Source organism: Pseudophryne corroboree, chromosome 7 (assembly GCF_028390025.1).
Source record: "Pseudophryne corroboree isolate aPseCor3 chromosome 7, aPseCor3.hap2, whole genome shotgun sequence".
Classification (NCBI taxonomy): Eukaryota; Metazoa; Chordata; class Amphibia; order Anura; family Myobatrachidae; genus Pseudophryne; species Pseudophryne corroboree.
This window is the reverse complement of record NC_086450.1, coordinates 86,498,046-86,518,197: the sequence shown is the minus strand read 5'-3', so window position 1 is coordinate 86,518,197 and position 20,152 is coordinate 86,498,046. Positions and strand designations below refer to the sequence as shown.

Genomic DNA, 20,152 nt, shown 5'->3' with positions numbered 1-20,152 from the left:
CTTTCTCCACCTCCTCCCCTGGCCACATCCCCTTCACATACATTATGAGCCCCATGGTTCATGTGGGCATTATACAGAGGTGCAGCAGTATATGCTGATGGGAATTTGGTGACTATTGATCAGAGATGTGCGGACAAGGTAGGCAGGGAAGGCACTGCCTCACCTGTCATAGACTTTTCCTCCAGAGTTTTGACTACTGTATAACAATTATTAGAATAATACAAAGAAGATATCTCTAATATATTCTTTGTATTCTTCATAAACTTTATAGTCAAAACCTGGTGTATACGTTAGTAAGACAGGAAAGGCTCTGCCCATACTTACCTACTTTCAATTAGACGATGCAGGAGACTTCGGGGGGCGGGCTGTGACATTATCAAGCCCCGCCCCCACATTGGGAAAATGCTGCAATTTGCGGGTCCACGGGAAGAGGGCGGGGCTAAAATGATGCGATTTGCATCATTTGAACCCCTTTCCCTCCCAACGGACACGCGAATATGGGAGAGTATGTCTCCATCCTGCCAGCATCACTAGGGTGCAAGCAGGATGCGGGAGACCTGCCTACTCTTCCGGGGGTGCGGGGTGCTATCCCAAAAAACGGGAGCCTCCCGCAGCTTCCAGGAGAGTAGGCAAGTATGGCTCTACCTCACCTGCCCCTGACATATATATATATACATACATGTATATATATACATATATATATATATATATATATATATATATATAGTTATGCTTTAATATATACTACCAGTCGGCAAGACTTTGATATTTTGATCCTTTCATTACCTCCTTAATGCAATACTTAAAAAAAAAAACCACTGCATTTGTAAATGACGATTTGTCATAAAGTAAGGATGCACCATGTTTATAAAACAATCAGAGGTCACCCAGTAGCTAATTTTTCATATATCAAGTTTAATTACGCTCTACAATGGGTGTGAAGGATTTCAGCAGCACAGCACGGCTGCCGGTGACAGTGAAGTCACGTGCTCATCTTTTGTATTCAGAAGCAATAACTCACTGCCTGCAGCCAAGATATCCCCCAGAGAGGATGCATCTTTCCAGAGTGGACTCACACATTCTGTGATCCACAGATTAGCATGGCCAGAATCACAGGGCTTTGTCTTCTGCCCCTGTGTCTGTAACAAGAAAAAGGTTGATACACACATTTTTTATTAATTTTTTTTCTAAAAGGAGGGGGAGACAGATAACGAATTGCAGCAATTAATGTGCCCATTGATTCTATACTCCAACATGCTTTTCGTTTATGACCCTCTCTTCTTTGGAATGGTACAGCCTGCTCATAAAGAGAACATGCGATGGTACAATAAGGAATATGTAGCTGCAAAATTCATGGCTTCCCTAATTTTAACGCTCCTTTAAAAATAATGGGTTGATATAAATAGTACAACAAAGACGTAATGTCTATACAGCGTTTATTAATATCACAATCAAGTGCTGATACATGGATTGACATTAAGGAAATATTGTGTTTATTGCAGAAAATCTGAGGACGGAACTGCTGATTAACTGATATAAGAGAAGTATGGCTGAAATAAATAAAAAATATACCCCACAGCGCCGGGGCTGTTTAATATTAGAGGAAGCGTCTGTAGAACCCTCACAACTGAGACACAGCACCTGATTAACCTTTCACTGACTCCTGTGGGTCACGTGACTCCGAGCGTGCTTTTTCTCAGACTGATGGCTTTAAAAGAAGATGTTAAATTTAACCTCCGCCGCGGTGATAAATTGACAATAAAAAATTCAATGAGTTGGTAATTACCAATCACTTTGGACATTGGAAACATTTTTCAGTTCTGTCAAAGCGCATTGGCACAAAAGCTTCCTCTGAAATCCTCTCGATTTTCCTTTTTTAACTTTGTTTTCATGATGCAGATTAAATCTGCCACCCTATTGCTGATTCATTTTCCTAATTTTTCATGTCTGATCCCTGCCCCAGCTGCACTAGGCTGATAATTGCACAGCCCAGCCCTGATGATTAACATCAGAAGAATTAATTATGCCTGCCGTTAAAAATCCAGGTTCCACATGGTGATCAAGAAAAATTAAGTTTCTCCGAGCTTCTAAATCATTTCACCTTTGAGGGGAATGATAGTGCTTAGACAGCTTTGCTGCAGTCTGTGCTCCTGCAGAGGTTTAAATGATGAACCCTTTGTGTAATCCATGCACTACCTTGCTGGTTGTTATTACTCCAACGCAGTGTTTACAAAAAAGGTTTGATGTTTCTTTAATGACAAGCCAGCTGCACTGCAAGGTATGCTGCCCGTGCCATTAAGGACATATGCAGAATTGTAAAGAGGGGGGGAAAAAACAGTTTTAAATTTAGTACGTGACAAAGAGGGCATTACTTTTTAATACACTTATTTATTTACCTTTCTATTTGAGTTTGTTTAGCAAAACAAGGGTACTCTCACCTAAGGAAGTAATCACATTAGATTGCGTCTTTCAACCCTTTACTTTATACCTGGACCTCTAGAGAGATGCAGGAGGTAGGGGACACAGGTGAGAAATGCAGGGGGTTATAGTGCTTTGGATCCACACAGGCCAGATTAAGGGAGGGGAGACAGAGGCGGTCGTCCCGGGGCCCCCATACACAGCTGTGTTTAAAGGGCCTTATACACTAGAACGATAATGCCCGATTTCCTGCGATTTCAACCTTTTGGTCCGATATATCGAATGAAAAGTGTCAAATCGCATGTGTTTTCCATCCGATTCGATCCGATGTGCGTTCCCGTGAGTGTCGGGTCGGATCCCCTAGGTCGCAAGTGCTGCACTCATGATATATCGTAATCGCATGAAATCGTATGGAAAAAGGTGTGTTTTTTGTGCCTGCGATATATTGTAGGAAGTTTGACTAGCATTCTCAGGACACTCCCATCAACGGCAGCAGCAGCAGCAGCACGCTACGACGCAGCAGGAGAGCTCATCACAGATATCGATTTGATTGGATTTCACATTGCCCCAAGTATATATTTCCACACTGACCACCAGTGTAATCACACTGACCACCAATGTAATAATCACACTGACCTCCAATGTAATCACACTGACCACCAATGTAATAATCACACTGACCACCAATGTAATAATCACACTGACCTCCAATGTAATCACACTGACCACCAATGTACAATAATCACACTGACCACCAATGTAATAATCACACTGACCACCAATGTAATAATCACACTGACTACCAATGTAATAATCACACTGACCACCAATGTAATAATCACACTGACCACAATGTAATCACACTGACCACCAATGTAATAATCACACTGACCACCAATGTAATAATCACACTGACCTCCAATGTAATCACACTGACCACCAATGTACAATAATCACACTGACCACCAATGTAATAATCACACTGACCTCCAATGTAATCACACTGACCACCAATGTACAATAATCACTGACCACCAATGTAATAATCACACTGACCTCCAATGTAATCACACTGACCACCAATGTAATAATCACACTGACCTTCAATGTAATCACACTGACATCCAATGTAATCACACTGACCACCAATGTAATAATCACACTGACCACAATGTAATCACACTGACCACCAATGTAATAATCACACTGACCACCAATGTAACAATCACACTGACCTCCAATGTAATCACACTGACCACTAATGTAATCACACTGACCACCAATGTAATAATCACACTGACCACAATGTAATCACACTGACCACCAATGTAATCACACTGACCACCAATGTAATAATCACACTGACCACCAATGTAATAATCACACTGACCTCCAATGTAATAATCACACTGACCTCCAATGTAATCACACTGACCACCAATGTACAAAAATCACACTGACCACCAATGTAATAATCACACTGACCTCCAATGTAATCACACTGACCACCAATGTACAATAATCACTGACCACCAATGTAATAATCACACTGACCACCAATGTAATCACACTGACCACCAATGTAATAATCACACTGACCACAATGTAATCACACTGACCACCAATGTAATCACACTGACCACCAATGTAATAATCACACTGACCACCAATGTAATAATCACACTGACCTCCAGTGTAATAATCACACTGACCTCCAATGTAATCACACTGACCACCAATGTACAAATATCACACTGACCACCAATGTAATAATCACACTGACCTCCAATGTAATCACACTGACCACCAATGTACAATAATCACTGACCACCAATGTAATAATCACACTGACCACCAATGTAATCACACTGACCACCAATGTACAATAATCACACTGACCACCAATGTAATAATCACACTGACCTCCAATGTAATCACACTGACCACCAATGTACAATAATCACACTGACCACCAATGTAATAATCACACTGACCTCCAATGTAATCACACTGACCACCAATGTACAATAATCACTGACCACCAATGTAATAATCACACTGACCTCCAATGTAATCACACTGACCACCAATGTAATAATCACACTGACCTTCAATGTAATCACACTGACCACCAATGTAATCACACTGACCACCAATGTAATAATCACACTGACCACAATGTAATCACACTGACCACCAATGTAATAATCACACTGACCACCAATGTAACAATCACACTGACCTCCAATGTAATCACACTGACCACCAATGTACAATAATCACTGACCACCAATGTAATAATCACACTGACCTCCAATGTAATCACACTGACCACCAATGTAATCACACTGACCACCAATGTAATAATCACACTGACCACAATGTAATCACACTGACCACCAATGTAATCACACTGACCACCAATGTAATAATCACACTGACCACCAATGTAATAATCACACTGACCTCCAATGTAATTTTCACACTGACCTCCAATGTAATCACACTGACCACCAATGTACAAAAATCACACTGACCACCAATGTAATAATCACACTGACCTCCAATGTAATCACACTGACCACCAATGTACAATAATCACTGACCACCAATGTAATAATCACACTGACCACCAATGTAATCACACTGACCACCAATGTAATAATCACACTGACCACAATGTAATCACACTGACCACCAATGTAATCACACTGACCACCAATGTAATAATCACACTGACCACCAATGTAATAATCACACTGACCTCCAATGTAATAATCACACTGACCTCCAATGTAATCACACTGACCACCAATGTACAAAAATCACACTGACCACCAATGTAATAATCACACTGACCTCCAATGTAATCACACTGACCACCAATGTACAATAATCACTGACCACCAATGTAATAATCACACTGACCACCAATGTAATCACACTGACCACAATGTAATCACACTGACCAAGAATGTAATAATCACACTGACCACCAATGTAATAATCACACTGACCTCCAATGTAATAATCACACTGACTACCAATGTAATAATCACACTGACCACCAATGTAATAATCACACTGACCACCAATGTACAATAATCACACTGACCACCAATGTAATAATCACACTGACCTCCAATGTAATCACACTGACCACCAATCTCCTATATAATAGCCCAGATCTGTGACCTTGTGATTCATTTGCTAACGCTGGGCGGAGTCACAACAGTGGGCGGAGTTAGTCAAATGAGTCACAGATCTGGCCAAATCTACCGGAGACTAGGAGCAGAAGCAGATAGTATGGGCATGGCACAGGCAGGGGTGCATACCTCCCAGCTTTCTGCAGGAGCTTTCTTCAGACAGAAGGAGGGACACACTCGGCGAAAAGGGGGCGTGGCTTCACGGGAGGGCCCCGTTTTCGTCAATGAGGGGGCATGCCCAGCGCTCTGTGAGCTGCTGGCATGCCCCCAGGGGCTGATTATGAGTCCGGGGGGGGCCAGGGCACTTGAGACAGGGGAGCCCTATCTCATTGCTGTGCCTGCTGTGGGTTTGGGGCGTGGCCTAATCGCGGGACGCGAGGCCACGCCCCCTTATGCAAATTCCGTTGTTTTTTTTTAAATGGAATTTTGGCCCCTCAGCTAGGGGTAAATCCAGAGGAGGTGGTCGCTCCCACCTACACACCCGCACAGGCAGAAAAAAGCAGGGAGACTGCTGCCTCCCTGCAACACCACAGACCTGCCAACACGCAGCAGCGTGTGCTGACAGTAGCACAATGCTGCCGTTGTTGCTGGCAGGACGGGGGGGGGGGGGCTTCTGAGCTGGGACAGAGCTACTCGAGCTGGGGGGCCCCCTAAAACTGTGGGGCCAACGGTACGTACCCCCTGCCCCCTCCCCTTAATCCAGCTCTGCTGCTGGAACCCCCCCTTAATCCATACCCCCTGATGCCCCCTCTCCCTCTGTCTCCACTATTCACCGCTGCTCTGCTAAGCAGAACAGCGAGTACAGGAGCTTTCCAACTGACCCCCCCATTACCGCGGGAGACTGCGACCCGCGGGTGGGACAGCGGGTCAGACCCAAAAAAATGGGACTGTCCCGCGAAAATCGGGACATTTGGGAGGTATGGGGGTGTGTGAGGGGGTATGCCGTACAGACAGACGGGCACCGGCTCACTGTGTGCTTGACCCCCCCCCTCTCTGGCGCAGAGGGGCGTCACTTTCTGCTTCTTAGCTGCAGTTTTGTGGGGCACCTGCCGCTGTGCAGGTTCCGTACTGCCTCTGTTATCTCCAGCCCCGGCAACCCCACCGCTAGCTGCAGCGCTGCCACCCACAGTGAGGTGCGCCCAGCTCCTTCACACACTTTAGCCGGCGGGTAACGCTGCAGAAGTCCGAGCTGCTTGCAGGCTCCGACCCCCTCCTCCCTCCAGCCGCAGCATCTCCTGGGGGCGAACCAGTCACTCCCAGTCTCCCCTTACCACAGTGCCCGGCAGCTGCGCGAGGTCTGCGGTGTGTGACTGAGGAGGGGGGGAGGGATGCGGACGGGCAGATGAAGCAGGACTTCAGCCTAAGAGAGTCAGCCATGCCATGTCTCCACCAGCAGCAGATCCCAACAGGTTGGAGTGGAACAGCAGCAGCCAGCAGCAGTGACACCGGTAAGACACATCTGTCTGTCACCACTGTTTTGTCCCTAATACCAATCTCTCCCGTGCCCTGTGTTCTGTCATGTCCCTGTCACCCCTGGCCTTGCCCTGCCACCCTTATCCTGGCCCTTTCACCCTTATCCTGGCCCTGTTACCCTTATCCTGGCCCTTTCACCCTTATCCTGGCCCTTTCACCCTTATGCTGGCCCTGTCACCCTTATGCTGGCCATGTTACCCTCATGCTGGCCTTGTTACCCCTATCCTGGCCCTGTTACCCCTGTGCTTGCCCTGTCAACCCTATACTGGCCCTGTCACCCCTGTCCTGTTCCTGCCACCCCTACCCTGGCCTGTCACCCCTATCCTGTCCCTGTCATTTCTGTCCTGGCCCCGTCGCCCATGTCCTGGCCCCGTCACCCCTTTTCTGACCCTGTCACCCCTTTTCTGACCCTGTCACCCCTGTCCTGGCCCCGTCAACCCTGTTCTGACCCTGTCACCCCTCTCCTGGCCCTGTTACTGCATACCCTCCAACTACCTTTTTGGCAGGTACAATACCCGCAGCACCTCCAGACCTCTCCCCAATGCACCACACCTCCGCACCTTCCCCTCCACCCCTCCCCCACACGCTGTGCCTCCAGACCCCCTACACCACCCGCGGCTCCCACTCCTCCGCCCCTTCACCACCCACAGCACCTCCAGGCCCCCTCCACCATCCACCCCCTTTATATGTCTCCCCCCACACCTGCCCCCCTCCACCCGCAGCATCTGCAGACACCCTCCTCCATCCGCGGTCCCCCCCTCACCCACCCCTCCCCCACCAATGGCACCACCGCACCTGCCCCTCCACCACCAGCAGCACCTCCGGACCTCCTTCCCTATGCGCCGCACCACCCGTACCTGCCCCTCCCCTACCCATGGCGCCTGCGGACCCCTACCCCACCCCCGGCACTGCCGCCCCTTCCCATCCCACAGCACCTCCGGAACCCTTCACCCATCCACAACATCCCCACACCTGCCCCTCTCCCACCCATGGCACCCCTGCCCCTCCCCCACCTGCAGTGCCTCCGGACCCCTCCCCAATCTGCATCCCCCACTCCTCTGCCCCTCCCCCACCCGCAGCACCTCCCGACTCTTCCTCATCCGGGCCCCACCCCCACTTCTGCGCCCCCTCCACCTGCAGCATCTACAGACACCATCCGCAGTCCCCCCCGCACCCGCTACATTCTGTACATCGTGCCCTGCAGGTGCTGTTCACGCTGTCGCAAGGGGCTGCGCCTCCTTCACCATCGCACACCCTTTCATTGTGCAATATTTAACCACTAACAAAGTAATGCAGGTAATACTTTATATAATACAAATATTGAACCCCAGAAAGGCATGCAAGGGTTAAGGGGGCGTAGCCCCTTGCGACGGTGTGAAGAGCGCCCGTAGGGCGCGATGAAGCACCTAGTGTACAATAATCACTGACCACCAATGTAATAATCACACTGACCACTAATGTAATCACACTGACCATAAATGTAATAATCACCCTGACCACCAATGTACAGTAATCACACTGTCCACCAATGTAATCACACTGACCACCAATGTATTCTAAATTATTGTTCACATTGTATTCATTTCTGTGAGCCCAAAGTCATTTTAAAAACCCCTAATGGCCATGTGTTTGCACTGCCACTATACCCCAATGCTGTACCTTGTGTTTCTCTGACCCCAAAGTCATTTTAACCCCTAAATGGCCATGTGTTTTCACTAGAGATGAGCGGGTTCGGTTTCTCTGAATCCGAACCCGCCAGAACTTCATGTTTTTTTTCACGAGTCCGAGCGACTCGGATCTTCCCGCCTTGCTCGGTTAACCCGAGCGCGCCCGAACGTCATCATGACGCTGTCGGATTCTCGCGAGGCTCGGATTCTATCGCGAGACTCGGATTCTATATAAGGAGCCGCGCGTCGCCGCCATTTTCACACGTGCATTGAGATTGATAGGGAGAGGACGTGGCTGGCGTCCTCTCCGTTTAGACACTTGATTTACTAATTTTGGGGAGCATTAGGAGTACTCAGTAGTGTACAGTGCAGAGTTTTGCTGATAGTGACCAGTGACCACCACTTTTATTTATAATCCGTTCTCTGCCTGAAAAAAGCGATACACAGCACACAGTGACTCAGTCACATACATACCATATCTGTGTGCACTGCTCAGGCTCAGGCCAGTGTGCTGCATCATCTATATATATTATATATCTGTCTGACTGCTCAGCTCACACAGCTTATAATTGTGGGGGAGACTGGGGAGCACTACTGCAGTGCCAGTTATAGGTTATAGCAGGAGCCAGGAGTACATAATATTATATTAAAATTAAACAGTGCACACTTTTGCTGCAGGAGTGCCACTGCCAGTGTGACTAGTGACCAGTGACCTGACCACCAGTATATAATATTAGTAGTATACTATCTCTTTATCAACCAGTCTATATTAGCAGCAGACACAGTACAGTGCGGTAGTTCACGGCTGTGGCTACCTCTGTGTCGGCACTCGGCAGCCCGTCCATAATTGTATATACCAGTGACCTAACCGTGGTTTTTTTTTCTTTCTTTATACATACATACTAGTTACGAGTATACTATCTCTTTATCAACCAGTCTATATATTAGCAGCAGACACAGTACAGTGCGGTAGTTCACGGCTGTGGCTACCTCTGTGTCGGCACTCGGCAGCCCGTCCATAATTGTATATACCAGTGACCTAACCGTGGTTTTTTTTTCTTTCTTTATACATACATACTAGTTACGAGTATACTATCTCTTTATCAACCAGTCTATATATTAGCAGCAGACACAGTACAGTGCGGTAGTTCACGGCTGTGGCTACCTCTGTGTCGGCACTCGGCAGCCCGTCCATAATTGTATATACCACCTAACCGTGGTTTTTTTTTTTTTCTTTATACATACATACTAGTTACGAGTATACTATCTCTTTATCAACCAGTCTATATATTAGCAGCAGACACAGTACAGTGCGGTAGTTCACGGCTGTGGCTACCTCTGTGTCGGCACTCCGCAGCCCGTCCATAATTGTATATACCAGTGACCTAACCGTGGTTTTTTTTTCTTTCTTTATACATACATACTAGTTACGAGTATACTATCTCTTTATCAACCAGTCTATATATTAGCAGCAGACACAGTACAGTGCGGTAGTTCACGGCTGTGGCTACCTCTGTGTCGGCACTCGGCAGCCCGTCCATAATTGTATATACCACCTAACCGTGGTTTTTTTTTCTTTCTTTATACATACATACTAGTTACGAGTATACTATCTCTTTATCAACCAGTCTATATATTAGCAGCAGACACAGTACAGTGCGGTAGTTCACGGCTGTGGCTACCTCTGTGTCGGCACTCGGCAGCCCGTCCATAATTGTATATACCACCTAACCGTGGTTTTTTTTTCTTTCTTTATACATACATACTACTGTAGTTACGAGTATACTATCTCTTTATCAACCAGTCTATATATTAGCAGCAGACACAGTACAGTGCGGTAGTTCACGGCTGTGGCTACCTCTGTGTCGGCACTCGGCAGCCCGTCCATAATTGTATATACCACCTAACCGTGGTTTTTTTTTCTTTCTTTATACATACATACTAGTTACGAGTATACTATCTCTTTTTCTTTGCGTCATGTGCTGTTTGGGGAGGGTTTTTTGGAAGGGACATCCTACGTGACACTGCAGTGCCACTCCTAAATGGGCCCGGTGTTTGTGTCGGCCACTACGGTCGCTAATCTTACTCACACAGCTACCTCATTGCGCCTCTTTTTTTCTTTGCGTCATGTGCTGTTTGGGGAGGGTTTTTTGGAAGGGACATCCTACGTGACACTGCAGTGCCACTCCTAGATGGGCCCGGTGTTTGTGTCGGCCACTAGGGTCGCTAATCTTACTCACACAGCTACCTCATTGCGCCTCTTTTTTTCTTTGCGTCATGTGCTGTTTGGGGAGGGTTTTTTGGAAGGGACATCCTGCGTGACACTGCAGTGCCACTCCTAGATGGGCCCGGTGTTTGTGTCGGCCACTAGGGTCGCTTATCTTACTCACACAGCGACCTCGGTGCAAATTTTAGGACTAAAAATAATATTGTGAGGTGTGAGGTATTCAGAATAGACTGAAAATGAGTGTAAATTATGGTTTTTGAGGTTAATAATACTTTGGGATCAAAATGACCCCCAAATTCTATGATTTAAGCTGTTTTTTAGTGTTTTTGGAAAAAAACACCCGAATCCAAAACACACCCGAATCCGACAAAAATAATTCGGTGAGGTTTTGCCAAAACGCGTTCGAACCCAAAACACGGCCGCGGAACCGAACCCAAAACCAAAACACAAAACCCGAAAAATTTCAGGCGCTCATCTCTAGTTTTCACCCGCCACTGTACCCCAATGATGTACCTTGTGTTTCTCTGGCTCCAAAGTAATTTTAACCCCCTAATGGCCATGTGTTTTCCCCACCACTGTACCTCAATGCTGTACCTTGTGTTTCTCTGGCCCCAAAGTCATTTTAACCCCAAAATGGCCTTTTTTCCCGCCACTGTACCCCAATGCTGGACCATTGATGCTTGTGTAATGAGGAAACTATTTCCAAAATATTACTTTATTTTAAAACCATATATTATCCAAATTTAGCCGTATACCATATAACCATGACCATATAACCATTTAACCATATACCTTAAGTAAAACCATTTTTAAACACAAAATATATAACAGTTTGTGCACCATTTTTTTTTCATTATAGATACTGTATGTCTCTGGATCAAGACATAGACTTCATCACCGGCCTACTAGAAATGTACTGTGGCCATGAATGTTTATGGAACATCATAGCCAAAGGCTATTCTGATAAAGTGCGATGGAATGCGGCCTTGGAGGAGCTAGTGGAGTACTGCAGGCCCTTTGTGTCCAGTGCTGACAAGGACTGGGTAAAGAAAAAGATACAGAACCTGCGTACTGTGTTCCTCAAAGAACACAAAAAAAAGGAACAGTCCAAAAGGTCTGGCGCCGGTTCCTCCAAGTTTTACAAGACCTCACTATGGTACTACCCCATGCTAGAGTTTGTCCTGGACCAGGAGCCTACCTGGACAGGTTTCACCTCCATCCCTCGGACTGCCACATCAGAGCCTGAAGATGATGAACTATCTTTGTCGGCATCTGTAAGTATATTTTTTTTAATACGTTCTTAATTTTTTTCAAGTTCCATAATCAGTCCAACACAGTACACTTAAATGTGGTCCTCCTGCCAATCGACTGCACCCACCCCATTAAAATAGGCCAGGTACTCGTCTCTGACCTGTTTTGCCCGTACACTCGCCCTAGAATGGAGTGGAGGTGGTTCCACAGAGGGAAATGGTGAAGTCTCCTCTGGGTGTTCTGGGTCTAGGTCTCCTGGCACTGCTCTGGGCAGTGTCCTATGCTGGGTGTTTTTTCTGCGCAAATAGTTATGCAGGACACAGCACGCAGTCACCACCCAATCTATCTTCTCCACCTGCAAGTTGATAGCCGTTAGGAATATCCGGAAGCGCTAAACAGGATGCCAAAAGTGTTCTTTACAATTCGGAGTGCCCAGGATAGCCTATAATTGTAGATCCGCTTCTCCCTTGTCAGGTGCCTTTGGGGGTATGGCTTCATAATGTTCTCGTGGAGTGCGAATGGCTCATCATCCATGAAAACAAAATTGAGGCCGTGCTTGGTTTGCTCAAGTTCAGGGTCTTTGTGGTGAGCCGCTCATAGTAGGTGGTATTCTTCAGCGAGCCACCGTCTGATGCACGTCCATTTTTGCCAACGTCAATGAAGATGAATTCATAGTTGGCATTCACCACTGCCATCAGCACGATGCTGAAATACCCTTTATTATTAAAATAAAGGGATCCGCTGTTTGCAGGAGGGTTGATGCAGACGTGTTTGCCAACGATCGCTCCCCCACAGGTAGGGAATTGCCAGGTGGTGGCAAACTCCTCTGTCACGGCTTGCCATTCAGATGTACTTGCAGGGAGCTATAAAAAAAAATTGAAATAAAAAATTAAAACATGTATTTAAACAGTGTTTTTTTTTAAATTGAATCTCCTACAGAGTGAAAGTGTGGAGATTCCCACCACCCCAGACCTCAGTCTCCAGGATACAGAGGAATCACAGAACCAAGATCCTACCCCTGAAGCACCAGCTACCCCTGATACCCCTGCAGCACCAGCTCCTCCGCCACGCCCCCGGAAGAGAACCCCAAAAAAATACACCAGCCGGGAGGGCGAAGACCTAATCTTTGAAGAGATCAAGGCAAGACTTGCCCAGCCCCCCGACCACTACAAAAAATGTGGGGAATTCTTGGCCTCTGCAATCTGCAACCTGCCCCCGAGTCAAGCGGAGCAGATTGAGTATCTAACTTTAAAGATGCTGAATAAGGCTCGAAAATCCCAACTCCATGATAAAGTCATACTGATCGACTGCCGTCCTGTCACTGCTCCTCCCACCCAACCCCATCCTATTCCGCCCACCCAACCCCATCTTTTTCCGCCCACCCAGCCCCATCTCATCCGCCCACCCAACCACAGCCTATTCCGCCCACCCAACCACAGCCTACTCCCCAACCCACCTGCTCCTCAGCCATATACTCTGCTATGCTGGAGGCAAAAGGAGGACATGCCTCAGTTTCAAATTTTGTAATTTGCTTATAATTCCCAATAAATATGGTGTGGTATAGGCTATATGGTGTTTTGGGGGCAGATTTGTTGGGGAGGATACACGCATGTTGTAGGTGCATCATAATGGTGCCGGGCCCATTCATTCTGCACTTTACAGCATGTGTGTATTCTCCCAATCAAATCTGTGCCCAAAACACCATATAGCCCTCCATCTTAGGAGTGAAAGTACCACACCATATTTATTCGGAATTAAAAGTAAAATAAACTGTTATTTAATCATTTTAATTATTTTATTACATATATATCCAAATTGTGATGTCATGTTTTATATTTATATGTGCTATGTTGGCAAGACATTGCATAGTTTGCACAGTTGTTTAAAAAAAAAAAAAACAGAAAACTTTTTTTCCTATAAACAGTTTAAGTAACTAAACAGGTGTGGTGTGTATTTTATTTACCTTTAAATACTGGTCCTGCAGCACCTTCACAATGGACTTGCAGGTGTCAGGGATGATCCGACCCAAAGCCTGAGGGGAGATGAGGGTCCCGAACTTCAGGTCCTCCAGTGTATGCCCTGTAGCCAGATACAGATGGGTCCACGGTTATCTTGACTAGTTTTCTGCGCCTAGGCACAACATGACTTATTATTAGCATAAACCCTTCATCTATTGTTCTCAACTGTACCTCAGAGTAGCAGTCAGCCTCTCCTCAGCAGTGATGGCCCTCCGCATCTTGGTGTCCTGCCTCTCGATGTAGGAAGTCAAAAGGCCCAGCAACTCCTGAAAGGTAGCGTCATCCAATCGCAGGTAGTTGCGATAATCTTCAGGGTTATTATCCCTAATCTCGGTCTGGAGCAACATGTGAGAGAGAGTCCCCCTCTTCAGCAGCCACTCCTTGCTCCAAACAGACCTCACTCTCTTCCGTTCCAGATCCCTGTCACGTTTCAGCGTCATATAGCCGTAGGCTAACAGAAGTTGATACCTGTAGGAATCCATCACAGAATAGAGTATAGCACTTTCTTGAAACAAGCCAAACAAAGCAAAGCACAGTACCAATGTGGAACGCTCAGAAGGTATAAACCAGCCTCACTAATCACAGAGTAGCAGTGTGCACATGGCTAAAATGGCTGCTGCTATTTATATGCCTATTTGGGCCATCCCCCCAGCACCCTAATACAGCCCATCAGATATATCTTATGGTACACGTGAATGCATTGCGATAAATCGCATACGATATGTCGCCGCATGACACATCGCATGCGATATATCGCATGCAAAAAAGTCACACATGTACCAAATCGTATGGATTCGCGTGTAACCAGCTCCCGGGAGAGTTCAAGGGAAATCGCATCTGACTTCAGCCATCAGACATATCGCTGTAGTGTATGGGACCCTTAGCTGTAGTAGTCGCCAGACAGTGGGCAGGATCTGGCGGCGTGTGTGTGTGTGTGTGTGTGTGTAAGGGGAGGGGCTATTTATAAGCTATTTTAATACTGGGGGGCCCCCACAACTTTGTTGACCCAGGGCCTCCACCAATGTTAATCCGGCCCTAGATCCACATCATTACGGCCCAACACTATGCTATCAGAGGCGGATAGGCCATAGGGTTCACAGGGAAGATCCCCGGTGGGCCTGTTTTGTTTGAGGACATGAGGTCCTATTTATAGACATAATGAATAAGATGCAAAGTAATTTGCTTATATGAAAATGTCTTTGCCACTTAGCCTGTGATTGCAGATGATCTAGTGTATGCTCTGTCTGCCTGCTTGGCTGACATATAAGATTGAGTGAATAGTGATTGGGATACGGTTGGTGTAATAAGCAAGAAAATATATCTTTCTAAAGAATTATATAGTTTCCTAAATTCTGAAGGTGTATCATATAATGTGCTCATAATATTTAATGTTATTTCCTTTTAACTTCCCCCTTGATGCTGGACATGCCCACTATCTGGAAAGTCTTGGGGGGGAGGGAGCTGCTGCCATGGCCCATGGCTAGACCTTACACCTCTGGTGCTGCCCATGTGGGGCCACTAGTACAAATTTTTCCAGGGCCGCTTTTTGTTTCCAATCCGCCCCTGTATGCTATACTGTATTGAAGGTCACGGTATTGCATAGAGGGACTGTAATCAAGTACCCACTTTTCTGGGGGGAAAGAGCAGATAAGGAGGCTGGTCTTTTCTCATGGGAAGAGGTCCTGGAAATTCGTGAGTCTCCCAGACATTCTGTAATTGCAGGAAAGTATGTTTCAAACTGTCCTCCATGACCCTTTGTACCTGCTACAAAATGGACTGCTCCCATAACGTCCTCTTACATATGTTTTTTATCACAGTTGTCTTGGTTGGATCCATTGACTGATGATAAGGCTGGTATCAAATGCCAGTCAGTTTAGTAAAGGTTGGAAGGAGAGAGTTTGGATTATAGAAGTTAATATTATTAATATTTCAGTCATGTGAAGTCAGACGCATGTGAAATATACATAAAACATGTCTTTAACAACAATTTTTCAGATGCATACTTTATCATACCCCCCAACTGTCCCTTTTGTGACGGGACAGTCCTGAATCTCAGACATTGGAAGGGGCAGAGGCAATGCAAAATGAGCAGCATTTGGGTGGTTAAGGGCTTATATGAACCTTATTTAGTATGTTGCAATGTTGGGTGGTATGTTTATGTGAAATACTACAGACATATGTGCACTATGGGGGTAATTCTGAGTTGATCGCAGCAGGATTTTTGTTAGCAATTGGGCAATACCATGTGCACTGCAGGGGGGGGGCATACTTGCCTACCCTCCCGAAATGGCCGGGAGGCTCCCGAAAAACGGGTGACCCTCCCGGCCAAAGGAAGAGCAGGCAAGTCTCCCGATTTACGGGGGTCACCCCCTGCCCGCCGCCCACTTAACGAGTAAAGTGGGCGGTCCGGGCAGGTGATGACGCGATTCTTGTTGAATCGCGTCATCGTAACCACGCCCCCTGCTGTATAATGCCGGTAATCGCGGCATTACACAGCGGGGGGCGTGGCTTAAATGATGCGATCAGAAGCCACACCCCGTTCCGCCTCCGGTCCGACCCGTTCCGCCTCCGGCCCGCCCCCGTTCCGCCTCCGGCCTCCCCCTTGCACGTCACCTGACTGCCAGCCCCCCCTGCTGAGCCGACGGGCTGCTCTCTCCCGGAGAGAGCAGCCCAGAAGTCGGTAAGTATGGGGGGGGGGCAGATATAACATTTGCAGAGAGAGTAAAGGCCAGTACTCACGGCCCGATGCTGGAGAGATGTGTGCTGAGCACACATCTCTCCCGGCGCTCAGCACAGCGCGATCTGTGCTGAGCGTGCGAGGGGAGACGGGGGGGCCGCTCACTTCACCCAGCGGGTGAAGTGAGCGACCCGCTAGATTGGCCTGCATGCAGGCCAATCTAGCAGCAGCGATAGCGATGCGCGGGGCTGCGCATCGCTATCGCTGTTAGGGCTACACACGGAGCGATCTTGCTGAAAAATCTAAGCAATCTAGTCAGATTGCTTAGATTATCGCTCTGTGTGTACCCCCCTTTAGATTTGGGTGGGTTATATTGTTTCTGTGCAGGGTAATTACTGGCTGCTTTATTTTTACACTGCAATTTAGATTACAGATTGAACACACCACACCCAAATCTAACTCTCTCTGCACATGTTATATCTGCCTCCCCTGCAGTGCACATTGGGGGTAATTCCAAGTTGATCGCAGCAGGAATTTTGTTAGCAGTTGGGCAAAACCATGTGCACTGCAGGGGAGGCAGATATAACATGTGCAGAGAGAGTTAAATTTGGGTGTGGTGTGTTCAATCTGCAATCTAATTTGCAGTGTAAAAATAAAGCAGCCAGTATTTACCCTGCACAGAAATAAAATAACCCACCCAAATCTAACTCTCTCTGCAAATGTATATCTGCCCCCCCTGCAGTGCACATGGTTTTGCCCAATTGCTAACAAACTTGCTGCTGCGATCAACTCAGAATTACCCCCTATATGTGCATATTTGCTGATTTCTGGTCCCCCCCTACCCCCAAGATGGGACACAGCCAGGACAGCGAGTCACATAGCATGAAGTGGGTTGTGTTGTGGGTCTGATGGCAAGATCACGTCATCATGGTCCCACCCACCAATATACCAATTCAAATCAAATTGCATTATCAACTGCCCAATCTGCTTACTTTACTTGGGAAGTTGGCGGTGCCAAGGGCCTGTGGGCAGCCTTGGGGTGACAACTACTCAGGAGCCTTCCAGATGTTCAGGGATAGTAGACAGGTATGAGTGGGAGTATTCTATACTTTGCCATGTTTATTGTCCATACAAGAAGGGTCTGCTTCTTACAGACTTAGATTAACCAGGAGAGGAACAGAAGGATGGATTCTTTGTGAGGATCAGGTGCCTCCTCTACCTCCTAATACCTCTAATTAGGGGGTAATGATCTGCTAATGCAATGACAGGAGGAGGTAGTGATGGTGATTGGTGCCACCTGCAGTCAATATTGGGGTAAATTTACTAAAGCTTCTAAAAGTGAAAAGAGGGGATGTTGCTTATAGCAACAACAGGATTCTGTCTATCATTTGTCAATTGCATCCTAGAAAATGATAGACTGAATCTGATTGGTTGCTATGGGCAACATCACCTCTTTTCACTTTTAGAGGCCCATTTATTAACATTATTTTTACTAAAATAATGTGGAAAAGGGTGTTTTCACACCCTTTTCACATTGTTTTAGTATCACCTGAATGTATTAAAGGGCATTTGGAGCAGTTTTCATGAAAAACTGCTCCAAAGCTTTTAATGTACTTTTTCTTTAGTAATCCACATCGCATTCATCATACTTATAATGGGAAATGTGATGTGGCCAAATTTACTAAAAAAAAATTGTGAAAAAATAGTGTGGCGAGATCACAGGGCAGCACTGCAATAGGCAGGCATTTGCTTTCTCTTCCCCTGACCCAAGGATGCGGATGATGATAAATAGGCCCCATAGAAACTTTAGTAAATTTACCCCAATACAGCACATGCGGTGGTCGAGTAGACTAGCATTTCAGCTACTGTACCACTAAATAACTGTTACAAGATCTAACTCAGTGGGCGGAAGTACCGAGACAGTGTAGTCAGCTGCCGCCGGGCGCCAGCCCTGAAGGGGCACCTCCTCCATCGCTCTGGTATCAGGTAGAGATGAGCGGGTTCGGTTTCTCTGAATCCGAACCCGCACGAACTTCATGTTTTTTTTCACGGGTCCGAGCGACTCGGATCTTCCCGCCTTGCTCGGTTAACCCGAGCGCGCCCGAACGTCATCATGACGCTGTCGGATTCTCGCGAGACTCGTATTCTATATAAGGAGCCGCGCGTCGCCGCCATTTTCACACGTGCATTGAGATTGATAGGGAGAGGACGTGGCTGGCGTCCTCTCCATTTAGATTAGAAGAGAGAGAGAGAGAGATTGACCTGATTTACTGGAGCTTAGGAGTACTGTAGAACTGTAGAGAGTGCAGAGTTTACTAGTGACTGACCACAGTGACCACCAGACAGTGCAGTTTTATTTAATATATCCGTTCTCTGCCTGAAAAAAACGATACACAGTGACTCAGTCACATACCATATCTGTGTGCACTGCTCAGCCCAGTGTGCTGCATCATCTATGTATATATCTGACTGTGCTCAGCTCACACATCTTATAATTGTGGGGGAGACTGGGGAGCACTGCAGTGCCAGTTATAGGTTATAGCAGGAGCCAGGAGTACATATTATTATTAAAATTAAACAGTGCACACTTTTGCTGCAGGAGTGCCACTGCCAGTGTGACTGACCAGTGACCTGACCAAACTGACCACCAGTATAGTTAGTAGTATAGTATACTATATTGTGATTGCCTGAAAAAGTTAAACACTCGTATCTGACTGTGCTCAGCTCACACATCTTATAATTGTGGGGGAGACTGGGGAGCACTGCAGTGCCAGTTATAGGTTATAGCAGGAGCCAGGAGTACATATTATTATTAAAATTAAACAGTGCACACTTTTGCTGCAGGAGTGCCACTGCCAGTGTGACTGACCAGTGACCTGACCACACTGACCACCAGTATAGTTAGTAGTATAGTATACTATATTGTGATTGCCTGAAAAAGTTAAACACTCGTCGTGTGACTTCACTTGTGTGGTGTTTTTTTTTTTATTCTATAAAAAACTCATTCTGCTGACAGACAGTGTCCAGCAGGTCCGTCATTATATAATATATACCTGTCCGGCTGCAGTAGTGATATATATATATTTTTTATATCATTATTTATCATCCAGTCGCAGCAGACACAGTACGGTAGTTCACGGCTGTAGCTACCTCTGTGTCGGCACTCGGCAGTCCGTCCATAATTGTATACCACCTACCCGTGTTTTTTTTTTCTT

At 46.5% G+C, this 20,152-nt stretch overlaps 1 protein-coding gene across 1 annotated transcript in view; it reads left to right on the top strand.

The window, feature by feature from the left end:
- Nucleotides 1-14,112, top strand: part of LOC134943405 (uncharacterized) — an 84,953-nt gene extending 70,841 nt beyond the window's left edge. The window contains exons 2-3 of the mRNA XM_063932277.1: nucleotides 11,851-12,265; nucleotides 13,182-14,112. Of these exons, the coding sequence (XP_063788347.1) occupies nucleotides 11,851-12,265; nucleotides 13,182-13,769 (1,003 nt within the window). The 3' untranslated portion in view covers nucleotides 13,770-14,112. The remainder of the gene's footprint in view (nucleotides 1-11,850; nucleotides 12,266-13,181) is intronic.
- The last annotated feature ends 6,040 nt before the right edge of the window (nucleotides 14,113-20,152 follow it).